The following is a 13,795-nucleotide window of genomic DNA, read 5'->3' on the forward strand; positions in this document are numbered from 1 at the left end:
CATGATGCAACCAACACTTCATCCAACACATGATGTGCCCATCAAATGCTCAATTTTCAACTTCCTCTCGCAATTGCTCACCTTATTAAACATATATTGAAAAATCCAGACATAAATGATAATAAATGCACTATCTACATCTACCAAGGTAATAATTTCCTGAAGAAATTCACAAGCTTAGTAACACACAACTTTTTGAAACAATTTTCCATCCCAAACCATTTAAAGCATTTGAAGATCTCCTTTTCAATACCCTTGCAGGGAGATTTGCTAGTGCTACTCAGGAGGCTTTAAACTAGCAAAATGGGGTGGGGACCAAAGCGATAGCAAGAAAACGGAAAAGGCTGAGGCTGGTACAGTAAATAAGGGGAGCAAAGCAAGCAGTTAAGGAAGACAACAGCAAGGCAAAGAACGAGGCAAGACTGATAAACTGCATTTACTTCAACACAAGTGGGCAAGGCAGATGAATGTAGACCATGGTTGAGAGCATGGGACTAGGAGATCACAGCAATTACAGAAACGTGGCTCTGGGATAGACAGAACTGGCAGCTTAATGTTCCAGGATATAGATGCTATAGGAAGGATAGAAAGGGAGGAATGTGGACAGGGGGTGTGGCATTTTTGATTAGGAGTGATATTACAGCTGTACTTAGGGAGGATATTCCTGGGACATCATTCAGTGAAGTTATATGGAAGGAACTGAGAAACAAGAAGTGGATGATCATCTTATTGGGATTGTACTGTAGGCCTCCCCAATAGTCAGCAGGAATTTAAGAAGAAAGTATGTAAGGAGATTTGATATATCTGTAAGAATAATAGAGTTGTAATGGTAGAGGATTTTAACTTTCCAAAAATAGACTGGCACTGTCATAATGTTAAGTGCTTGGATAGGAGAAATTTGTTGAATGTTTACAAGAATATCTTCTTATTCAGTATGTGGATGAATCTACTACAGAAAGAGCAATAGTCAACTTTCTCTTGGTTGATAAGGCAGGGCAAGTGACAGAGGTGTCAGCGGGAGAACATTTTGGGGCCAGTGATCATAACTACTGTTAATTTTAAAATACTTGTGGAAAAGGATAGAACAGATAAAAAAAAAGCGAAGTTCTAAACTGGAGTAAGACCAGTTTTGATAGTATTAGGCAAGAACTTTCAAAAGTTGATTGGGGGAGGCTATTCGCAGTTGATGGGATGATTTCAAAGTGGGAGGCCTTTAAAAATGAGATAAACAGAGTTCAGAGACAGTACATTCCTGTTAGTGTGAAGGGCAAGGCTGATTGTTGTAGGGAATGCTGGATGACTAGACAAAATGAGGGTCTGGCCAAGAAAAAGAAGAAGGCAAATGTCGGGAATAGACATTTAAGAATACTGCATAAGAATACGTTGGAATACTGCAAACAATTCTGGTTGCTCTTCTATGGGAAGGACATTGTTAAACTTGAGAGGATGACGAAAAGATTTACAAGCATGTTGCCAGGACTGGAGAGTTTGAGTTATAGAAAAAGGCTGAACAGGCTGGGTCTTTTTCCCTTAGAGTGTTGCAGACTGAGGGGTGACCATATAGGAGTTTATAAAATCATGAGGATCATGGATAATATGAATAGCAGAGATTCACACGGATGATCCCTGGAAATGGTAGGTTTAACGTATGATGAACGGCTAAGGATCCTGGGATTGTACTCATTAGAGTTTAGAAGGTTGAGGGGAGATCTAATAGAAACTTACAAGATAATGTATGGCTTAGAAGGGGTGGACGCTGGGAAGTTGTTTCCGTTAGGCGGGGAGACTAGGACCCGTGGGCACAGCCTTAAAATTAGAGGGGGTAAATTTAAAACGGAAATGAGGAGACATTTCTTCAGCCAGAGAGTGGTGGGCTTGTGGAATTCATTGCCACGGAGTGCAGTGGAGGCCGGGACGTTAGATGCCTTCACGGCAGAGATCGACAAATTCTTGATCTCACTAGGAATCAAGGGCTAAGGGGAGAGTGCAGGGAAATGGAGTTGAAATGCCCATCAGCCATAATTTAAATGGCAGAGTGGACTTGATGGGCTGAATGGCCTTACTTCCACTCCTATGTCTTATGGTCTTATGGTGTTATGGAATGCTCAAGATCTTTTTCATAGGGTGGGAGAAGTCCAAAACTAGAAGGCATAGGTTTAAGATGAGAGGGGAAAGATTTAAACTGAGGGGCAACTTTTTCATGCACAAGGTGGTGAGTGTATGGAATGAGCTGCTGGAGGAAGTGGTGGATGCTGGTACAATTACAACATTTAAGAGCCATCTGAATGGGTATATAAATAGGAAGGGTTTCGAGAGATTTGGGCCAAACGCTGGCAAATGGGATGAGGTCAGATTGGGATGTCTGGTGGGCACAGACAAGTTGGACTGAAGGATCTGATTCCATGCTGTATGTGTCTATGACTTAGACGATTATAAGAAATTAGAACTAGGCCATTCATCTTCTGGAGCATGCTTGACTATTCTAGATCATGGCTCTAATGGCTCAAAGCCATTTTCCTTCACTTTCCCCACATCCCTTGATGACACTGGACCAAAATCTTCCCAGCACCTAAACCATGTGAGTACTGGCATGTCAGTTGGGAAAATAGCATGAGATTGGCAGGAATTGGATTCTCATATGGAGTTAAAGAAAAGTCCAATTCTCCATATAAGTTCTGAACAATGAGAAAGGAATCTCACTAATGAGCAATGAACGACCTCTTTGCATCCATTTGCATGCAATTATTACTCAATCTCCCCTCATTTATATTGATAGAAACTAGACAGTGGCAATAAAAGTCAGAGCGGGTACCTGCTGATTTCAGCTTGCCACTTACTCAGGCCTCCATTTGGATATGACGATGGGATGACATCAAGGATGGGTGAATTGTGTAGCTAAACTTCTAAATAGTAATGCACTTTAGCACTGTACACTTGCATTTGCAATGAAGGGCCAACCGTGCCACTTTTGTGCCCAAAGAAACAACCGTATTTTTATTTGTCTTCCACTACATGTCTGGAGAAGGACAACTCCTGGCAAGTAACATTTCACTTTGTGCACAGCTGGGCATGTAAAATGGCACCAGCACTGGGGATCATGGGAAACCCCAACGGTGCCACGTACTTCCCCAAGTGGAAAGACAGGACACGCTGGGTCGCCATATAAGTAATGAAGTAGGTCTCTGTGAATAGTGTGAGAAATCTCTTGTTAGTTTAAAAAGAGGAAATTTCCATGAAAGTGAGCAAAATTGATATTTAGCGAATTTCAGGTCAATTTTAGCCCATTAACGTCCTGAAATTTATTGATTTCAATCTTAAGCATAACTGAGCTTTACCCTCTGAGGGTAAAGAATTCCAAGGGGTCACTACTCTATGATTCATAGAATCCTCAGCCAGTGGAAACATCCTTCGGCATTTACCGTATCTAGCTCTAAAAGAATTTTCAAAAAGATCTCCTGTCTTTATTCCAAACTATTGAAAAGTCAGGCCTGCTGTCTTCAATCTCTCCTCTTAGAACAATTCTGCCACCCCAGAAATCAGTTTGGTGAATGTTTGCAGCCCACCCTTGATGCTAAGTAAATCCTTCTTTTGCTAAGGGGAACAAAATTATACCAATACTCTAGATGCATTCTCACCCAAAGCTACTGAGATGAGGCATCTTTACTCCCATACTCAAATGTTCTTGTGATTTAAAAGCCAACAAACCGTTTGATTTTTTTCTAACCGCTTGCTGCACCTACATGTCAGCTTTCAGCAACTTGTGAATAAATAGGAATGTGTCTAATGACCTCTTCTTGCTAATTGGCCAAAGACAAGCAAAGTCTGCCTCTTTCCAATTCTGACTCATCTTTTATGAACACTGACATCATATGCTCTTCAAAACTCAGATCCTGAGCAACTGTTGACAGTTTGAGCAAGACTTACTGAACAACAACTCCCACTAATTTGAAACTTTGGAGATATCATAACTGAATTGCTAAAATGCTAAAGTCTGCACTACAATGTGTGAACAGGAAAATCGTCTACAAATTGCAAAACAAGAATATTGGCTTTCAACAAAAACAACAGATCATTAGAACTTGCTGTATCTCTTCCACATAATTTAAGTTGCATTGCTGGGAAATACTTTTTAAACAAATCTGCTTGACAAATATTTTAATGTTCCATTACACTTATTCACTTGGTTGATTTATGTTGGGATAGTTACTTGTCATAGCATGAAAGCAGAAATGTCAAGGCTTCCAGAATTCTTATCAGATAACCTAACTATAACAGCACATTTCTCAAAACAAAATTACACATCAGTTAAATTGTAATTTCAGTCCAGTTAAAGTGATCAATAATCAGAGATCTCTAGATAATACTTAGCAAATAATTCCTGATGAAACGGTGCTGTCCCATTCAGTCCCTTAAACTGCTCAGTACCAACTTTCACAAGGACAATTAGGGATGTGTACCAAATGTTGGCTTTGCCACTCATACGACACTGATATGCCATTCAATTATATTTTCTTAGAAATACATTTCCAGCCATTGATTTTACACCAAATTTGGATGGAACTCCAAATCTGTTTTTTTTTAATCTATTTTCTCAACTATCAGCACATCCTTACAGGTACATCGTAAAAAAAAAATTTGCATTTCCAGAGGTTCAAAAATGGAAAAGCTATTGTGCTATGTAAGAGTGGTGTCATGAGAAACCGACGCAATGTCAAATTTGCCTGCAAACTTAAGCTATATCCAAGCAGATGTTAGCACTTTCAGGCAGAAAATGTGTAAGAAGAACTGGGGAGAAAAACACATTGAATATCCAGATGATGTCGTCACTTTGTCTGGATACACAACTGCCACCCTTCATGATCCCCTATGTAGCAGAATGCCGAAGGAAGAAGTCAGGAACTCAATGTCAACATTCATAAAACCATTTGGGCAGCACGGTGGCTCAGTGGTTAGCACTGCAGCCCCACAGCACCAGGGACCTGGGTTCAATTCCAGCCTCGGGTGACTGTGTGTGTGGAGTTTGCACATTCTCCCCATGTCTGTGTGGGTTTCCTCCGGGGGCTCCGGTTTCCTCCCACTGTCCAAAGATGTGCAGGCTACATGGATCGGCCATTCTAAATTGCCCGTACTGCTCAGGGGTGTGTGGGTTATAGGGGGATGGGTCTGGGTCGGATACTTCAAGGGGCAGTGTGGACTTGTTGTGCCGAAGGGCCTGTTTCCACACTGTAGGGAATCTAATCTAAAAAAAACCTGTAGCATGCGAAGTAGACACAGAATAAAGATGGAAGTCACTGCTGCAGAGCAGGTGAAGAATAAATTGAATGATCAAGGTGGCTCATTCCCCAGGAAGTAGATGTTCCTTCTGAAATGCATTTGACAGGCTATGAAATCACTTTGAAGTATGACATGTGAAAAGTGCAGTTTATATACTAGTATAGATAAATTTTAGATAGAACGGATGCTGGAACTCTGTTGGATTTCGGTATACAAGAAAGTAAGGAGCACAGTGTATTGATTGTAATGAGGTCAGTGACATCAGCATCATGGAATTTGAGTTTGCTCATTCGGCCTGTTAATTTGGTCCAATCAGGGAGCCATGGCTGACAGATATAAACAGGAGTGTCAGTGGTTCTGTTCACTCTGACAGCTACCTCTGAGGGAGCTGGATCAGTGTCAGGACTCTCCACATGTAAATAAAGGGTGATTTGGTGATGGCATAACAGTCTCTGAAGTTATTTCATACAGGAACAGGCCACTTGGCCCACTGAGCTTGCTCTGTCATTCAACTACAGCACAGCCAATCTTCTATCTCAGTTCCTCAGTGCTAATTTCCTCCAGTATCCGTACGTCTCGATGTCTTGAAAGGCTAGGAATCCATATAAAATGACAGTGTCCACAGCTCTGAGAAGTACAGGCTTCCAAAGATTCACCACCCTGGGGGGTAGAAACTCCTCCTCACCTCCACAGATTGATAAGGTCTGTAATAATGATCAAATATAGCCAAGGTGCAGAAGTTGAGCATGTCACTGTAAGAAGGTGGCAACAACAGAGATATGTATAAAGGGCTCAATTATATAAGGTGAAGTTCAATCTCACAGGGAAAGACCAGACTAAATAGCAAAACTGAGGTGGAGAGAGGATACAGGTGACAGCAGTAGGGTTGGTAAAGAGGAGAACGATTAACGTTTTTTTCTGTGTGTGGTCAGCCTCATGATGAAAGGTGTGTTTTGATTTAGTAAATGTCAAGTCAAACTCGGGATGTGTAGGAAACCACTGGCAGGCCAAATCCACGTCTTCTCCTTTTGCATAGGAGTTTCCCCACACGGAAAAATAGAAGTTTATCGTTCAAAACAACCATCCCACAAACTTAGCTTAATTTGATATATAAACAGGCTCAATATTTCACTGGCACTGCAATAAACAACACGAAAATTCACAACTAGTGTGTGCCTTTCGACAAATATAAATATATTGTTACAATTTATGTTCTAAAACGCCACGTCTTTCAATTGCACCAAGGCGGCGAACTAAATAACTTCTGGGTGAAGTATCAAGTTACCAAGTGAACTGGAGGTAAACAATTGGCAGATCGGTGATCAGGATCATTGAGTTAAACCCAGACCTAGTTCTTACTTTGCAAACGCTAACCAAATGCAACTTGTCATGAAGAAGACATGAGTTCCGTTCCGTAAACGGGAGTCTTTCTGTCCGGAACGGTGCCGCATTGGGCTCTCACCTGGTGCATGGAGCTGCTGTTTCCAGTCGACCCGTCCATCCTGACGAGAGTTTTATTCATTTCGTCGATACCCTGGCCAAGCGTGAGCTTCCGTGATTTCACAGCATTCAAAAGCCACGCCTGTTTCTCAACAGTCAGATCCTTGATACGAATCATTATTGTCTCTGCTTTTGTTATTTTCTGGTTGTTTTTCAGGTCCAACCTTTCCCTCTGGCGGAATCACAGTAACTTCCGCAATCCAAGTGTCTGGTTGTGAAACTAGCCTTGACTCCCTGAGATTGTGTACCGCCTTGTGCAGTTTGACGGAGCAGCCGAGGCTTCTTTCGTTTGCAGAACTATTAGTACACAGTTGTGAGTTACATTAGGGACATTGCATCAACTATTACACTAGTTCAGGTGAAGACATTATTCGTGATAGGGAAGTTCTTTTGAGATGGGGCGGGACTTAAGTTAGGAATGGAAAATAATTTTTGCTACATAAACCACGGTAATTTTTAACACGAGTGTTTTTTTTTCGTTTTCGGAGTCGTAACTCATTGATTTCACCTGATGTGTTCAAGAATTACTTCAACTTTTTTTAGCAAGTATAAAAAGCCTGGCTAAAAATGCAATAACAATATTTTAGTAAATAATAATTTTGAAAAGATGACCTTTTCTGGAGACAAGTGAACTTCTGAAATAACGTGATGATGAGAGAGCACGAAGTATTTTGAGGCTGGGCCGAACTTTTGTAGCTCTAATATATTTTACCAAGTGTGGGACCAGCTACTAATTTAACACTGTCTGAGTTCCAAATCTCATCTACACAATATTACTTGTAAATAAAAGTGCAATTTCAATTTTTTTTTAATTCAACAATGCCAAACTTTTTTTTCAATAGTATGCTCCCTACGCTATAATTTTGTTCTCTCTGTCTAAATATCATGTATTAAGAAGACAAATACCATTACATCAGCTCTTTTTCAAACATGTATAGTAGAATACACTTATGTGTGCTATTGAATATAGTTTATGTCTAAACTAAAAGTTGTTCAAAGTTTATTTCTACTTCCAAAGGTAAATAATTCCCAACTGCCTGTCATCTCAGTCCTTTCCTTACCAAATAGACATCCAACACTTTACATGGATCATTATGGACAATTCCTAGGTTGACTTAAATGAAGCACCAGTAATAACCAAAAAAAAACTTCCATAAAGTGAGTGTTGGTCTTTTAGAGAGAAAGTTATATGAAACAAGAAACTGGTGGGTGGATTTCTGTCTGTCTTCACTGTACACACTACACAGAAATAATTGTAAGTCAAGAGGTGAAATGTAGGGAGGAGCATAGAAGATTACATTCATCAAGAAAAGCCTACTGAGAATGTTATTTGAGCTAAATGCTGACAAGTTGCTAAATCCTTACAGTCTTCAATGTAGAGTCTTAAAACAAGTATTTTTGAAATTTTAGTTGCATTGGTTTTCATTTTCCAAAATTACTTTGATTCTGGAAAATAATGATTGCAATCCTCTGCTCACCAAAGAAGGGACAAAGAAAGCAAGAAATCACAGACCAGTTAGCCTAACATCTATCAGCAGAGAAATGCTGGATTATGTTGTTCAGGAGGTTGTTGTAGAGCACTCAGAGAATCACAATGTGCCTGCATATATCACCTTGGTTTGTAAAAGGGAAACCAGGAAGGCAGTGGGATACTGCTAATGTCACGACACTGGTAATACAGAGGCTCAGGCAATTTCTCTGGGGACATGGGTATGAATCTCACATGTCATCTGGGAAAAGTATATTACAAATAGCTAAGGTCCCAACAGTGATTCCTGAGAAATAGTCTCATCCCTGCATTCAGAAACGCAGCCTTCTAATTGCTACCCTCTGCCTTCAATGACTGAGCCAGTTTTTTTATCCATCTTGCAAGCTCACCTCTGACAACGTGTGACTTTACTAACTGTATCAGTCTGCCATGAGGGACCTTGTCAAAGGCCTTACTGAAGTCCAAGTAGACAATATCCACTGTCCTACCCTCATCAATCATCTCCGTCATTCTCTCAAAAAACTCAATCAAATTAGTGAAACACGACCTCCCCTTCACAAAACCATGTTGCCTCTCGTTCATACCTAACTCAAACACCATCCAGAAAGTTTTTGTTAACCAGTCCTCCAAAGTCACTTGATTTCCAGTAAAAGAAATGTGGCGGATTACTCATAAAACACAGTAAACTGTTGACTTTATTTCCAAGTGAACCACCTGGCTAAAAATTGTTCTCAATCCAGAGAATTTCTGAAATCTTCCTGATTTTTCCAGATTGTGTTTAGGCATAAATAGCTATTCAAAGCACAATCCAAGGAAGAGCAATAAAAATCTTTGAAAGCTAAGATGTTGACCTTCCAAACACTGTTCACTTTTAACTACTTAGTGAGGGCCACATGAAGTATTAGAGATAACTATCCTGGAAATCTGTTCCTTCTTCAATTTAATACGTAACATCTAAATTTTAACCTGCAAGTTCAAATGTATTTGTATATGTAGCTTTGATTCCATCGCAGACCATGATTTGCAGCTGTTCGCTGTTCCAACTGTTTCTTTCATCTCAGTACTGTGAGCAACATATTGGGGCTTTGAATCATGACTGCACAAAACGCTGGGATGTTCCATTGCTACCAGCTTTCCTAATTTGTACTCTTTTTCTCTCAATTCCTTTCGCTGCCACCGAGCTGTGTCTTGCTGACATAATGTTGCTCAGGATCACCTTCCATCAAGTTACCATCTACCTTGCATATCCATTGCATAGTTCCATTAAGTCCTGTGCACCATTCCCTGTGAGTTATGTCTTCTTCTGCTGGACCTGTGGGTAGTCACTTGTGAAAATATAATCCAGAAACCCTCAACCTCCACCTTGTGGTCTGCAACAAATTGCTTCCTAAGTACACAGATTCTCCATTTCAGAAACTATTTTTCTTCCTGAAACTTAACATAAATATGTGTTTTGTTAATGAGCAATGTTAATTTCACATATCACAATCCCTCTGAATCTAACATAAACGTGGAAAGAGTGTTAGCTTTATCTCCCATGAACATCAAGTTACCATACATTTCAAGCTCCCCCAAGTAATAGTTGCTATTTCTTAATAATTGCTAGAATTAGTATGGAATAGCCAGCTGTATTTTCTTATGAAATTTCTGGAATATTTCAAAGAATAACAAGAGAACTACAAGAGAGACATTGGAGTAATTACTACAATAGTCTTCCTGCCATCAGGCATCAACCTACTATACAGTTTACATTGCATAAGAAAATTACATATCATTCATTTTAAGTAAAATAATTCTTGTCGAACTTCACTCCAATACTAAATTTGATTTTGTTTGAATTCCATTCAAGTCTAAACTGTACATACTCATTTGACACAGCATTAGACTCTTGCAATTTGAGATTCCGTAAACATTTTTGGTAGAATGTATAACTTTGTTGTGAGGTTAAAATAAAAAAAACCCCACATTGATTCCAGTCCATAGTGAATCAGATGATTTCAGCTGAAGTAGGCTGGTATCGTATGCTTTAGTTAAAATCCGGCCAGCTTTGACTCACTGGTTCCAAATCCCGAAGATATCTTTCTGAGTCTGAATGCCATTGCAGATAATTGAGTACAAATATTGGGCTGATTGTTTTTTTTTTGAAAGTGCTGCTCTCAGATGAGAAGTTAAATGCATTTCCCTTCCGTCATTCAAATTGGCCTAGTCAAAGAAGGCTAAAGGATTTCACCTAATCACCGGCCAAATATTTCTGTCTCAACGAACACCGTTTCAGCAGACCTTCAGTGACTTGTCTGTGAGATATTTCTTGGTGCAAGTTGATTGTTAACAATATTCCCTCAAAGCAGCATTGATCCATTGCAGACAGCGTTCAGGGAAGTGCCAGATAATGGAACCACTGTTTCTGTTTACTCCCTAGGATGAGCCAATGCATGGCAATTTTAAAGGGAATCCACAGCACAAGAAACAGATACACACAGCAAAAGGAAGTACGGGGGAACATTTGTTATCCTCTGGCCTATGATTCAACTGTGCTTATATTGTAATGGGCTCCATCAGCTGTGGGGCCACTTCAGCCCTGAACATGTGAAAGGCAATTCTAACCCAGTGAGGAGTGTGAGAGTGTGTGCATACGTGTTCTGTATAGTGTGATGATACAATGAATACAAGAGGACAGATTGAGAGAAAATAAACATATAAATTAACCACATTGGTCATCTAAGAATATTGTAGAGTTTTACACTCCACCAATATTCCATACATGAAGAAAAAGCCTTAGTCAGACACCATTGCCAGACTGGCCACAATTGCATTGTACCACTTGTATCTTTCACGTAAAACTGTTGCTTAAATTTACTGTGTTATCCTGTCAATTTGACAATGTTTTAAAGTAACATGAAAACAGTTGGAATAGTGCAGAAGTATGGCACTGAATACCAATACAGATGTAGCAATGCTCATTACAGGAGCTGAGCTCATAATTATTTAGTCAAAATGCAGTCATATGCAATATTTCAAAACTCACATTATCAATTATTATAACAATTAATCCCCAGACACCTAATTACATGTGAACTAATTGGCTTAATGCCAATGTTTAAGAAATTCATCATCTACCATTTCTTACTGCTCTGCTGATATTGTCATGAAATGTCCCTCTGAGTGTATTATCTTTTGCACCTTCTATTAGCGTGCTTATTTTACATTAATTCACTTACCAGCATGAGTAAATTGCATTAATGTAAAGCTTTGTTTTGCTTGTCCCTGAAGATTGATTTCAGGGTCATTCGTATTTGAATATTAATTTGTTTTATTCATGCATAGTTTAGGTCGCTGTTAAAAATTTCAAGCATTATAATACAAAGACTATAGAGTCTATTACATAAATTCCAGCAGAAATAGGAAGATGAGAAAATAGACAGAAAGGCCATCAGAAAGATCAGTATGAATTTTTGGGTACTGCATACTGAAGAAAATTAAGTATCCAAAATTCCGCCAGGGCCACTGAGGTCCTGACCTCATCATTGCCTTGACTCAAACAGGGACACAATAGCTGAATTGCAGAGATGAGGTGTGAGTGGCAGCCCTTGACATCAAGGCTGCATTTGACCGAATGTGGCATCAAGGAGCCCTTGTAAAACTGTAAACAATGGGAAATAATGGAGCAAATGCTCTGCTTATTGGAGCCATACCTGGACATAGGAAGTTAGCTCTGGTTGTTGAAGTAAGGCATCTCAGCTCCAGGACATCTCTGCAGAAGTTCCTCAGTGTAGTGTCCTAGGCCCAACCATCTTTATCTGCCTACCTTCCATCATAAGGTGAGAAATGGATATATTTTCCAATGACTGCACAATGTTCAGCATAATTCTCGACTCCTTAGATACTGAAGTAGTCTTTGTTTAAAGGCAAGCAGTTCTGGACAAGATCCACGCTTAGGCTGACAAGTGGTAAGTAACATTCATGCCACACAAATGTCAAGCAATGATCATCTCCAATAAGACACAATCTAATTACTCCTCCTTTACAATAAATGATTTTACCATCACTGAATCCCCCAGTATCAACATTCTGAGGGTTACCATTAACCAGAAATTCACCTGGACTCACCATATTAACACAATGGCTACAAAAGCAGGTCAGAAATTAGGAATGCAGCAGCAAGTAACTCACCTTCTGATTGCCCAAAGCCTGTGATCATCTACAAGGCACAAGTGAAGAGTATGATGGCATGCACCCCATTTGCCTGGATGGGTGCAACTCCAACATTGAAGACAAATCAGCCCTTTCGATTGGCACCACATCCACAAGCATCCACCACCAACATGCTCAGTACAAACAGTATGCTTTATCTTCAAGACATACTGCAGGAATTCACCAAAAATCCTCTGACAACACCTTCCAAACCCAGGACCACTTTATCCGAGAAGGACAAGTGTAGCAGATACATGGAAACACCATCATCTTCAAGTTCCCCTCCAAGCCATTCATTATCCTGAGTGGAGATACATTACTGTTCCTTCACTGTTGGTGAGTCAAAATCTTGGAATTCCCCCCCAATAGCATTGTGGGTCAACCAACAGCACATGGACTGGTGTGGCTCAAGAAGGCAGCTTAACACTGTCTCCTCAAGGACAACAAATGCTCAGCCAGCCAGTGACACCCACATTCATAGAGTAATAGAATTCCTACAGTGTCAAAACAGGCCATTCAGCCCAACAAATCCACACTGCCCCTCTGAAAAGCATCCCACCCAGACTCATTCCCCTAATTTCTCATGTCTAACTTACCTAACCTAAACATCCCAGTACACTGCGGGACATTTAGCATGGCCAATCCACCTCACCTGCACAGCTTTGGAACTGTAGGAGGAAACCAAAGCACCCAGAGGAAACAAATGCAGACAGCTGTCCAAAGGCAGAATCAAACCCAGGTCCCTGGTGCTGTGAGGCAGCAGTGCTGACCACTGAGCCACCGTGCCACCCAAAATGCGTTCCCTTCTTAGGGGGCAACCACATATGGTCCTTCCACATCTGATGTCCATCCATCAACACCAATGCTTGAGTGATTCCAGAGGCAGCTTTTTAATGGCTTGTCTTCCAGAAGATGGCATTCAAAGTCTCACCACTCCAACTTCCGAATCCTGACCCAAAATTCATCCGAAATAAAAATTGAAAGAACTGCGGATGCTGTACGTAAGAGACAAAAGTAGAAATTGCTGGGGAAGCTCAGAAGGTCTGACAGCATTTGCAGAGAGAAATCAAAATTAACATTTTGGGTTGAATGACCCGTCCTCAGATAGTAGCCAGGAAAATGAAATGGAAAAGTTTGTCGATTTCAATTTCAATTTCCACCCCACTCTCACCTTCACCTGGTCCACCTGACTCCTCCTTTCCTTTTTTTGATATCTCTGTTTCTATTTCTGGGGATGGACTGGCCAGTTATATCAACTATAATCCCATTGACTCCCACAACTACCTGGACTATACATCCTTGTACCCTGCTTCTTGTAAATACTCTATTCCATTCTCCCAG

At 40.3% G+C, this 13,795-nt stretch overlaps 1 protein-coding gene across 2 annotated transcripts in view; it reads right to left on the reverse strand.

Annotated features, from left to right (window-relative positions):
- Positions 1–6,959, reverse strand: part of LOC125461194 (uncharacterized) — a 117,819-nt gene extending 110,860 nt beyond the window's left edge. For both annotated transcript variants that reach the window (XM_048549682.2, XM_048549681.2), the window contains exon 1: positions 6,737–6,959. In XM_048549682.2, coding sequence (XP_048405639.1) covers positions 6,737–6,892 — 156 coding nt within the window. In that variant the 5' untranslated portion in view covers positions 6,893–6,959. The remainder of the gene's footprint in view (positions 1–6,736) is intronic.
- Positions 6,960–13,795: the final 6,836 nt, after the last annotated feature.

This window comes from Stegostoma tigrinum, chromosome 19 (assembly GCF_030684315.1).
Source record: "Stegostoma tigrinum isolate sSteTig4 chromosome 19, sSteTig4.hap1, whole genome shotgun sequence".
Classification (NCBI taxonomy): domain Eukaryota; kingdom Metazoa; phylum Chordata; class Chondrichthyes; order Orectolobiformes; family Stegostomatidae; genus Stegostoma; species Stegostoma tigrinum.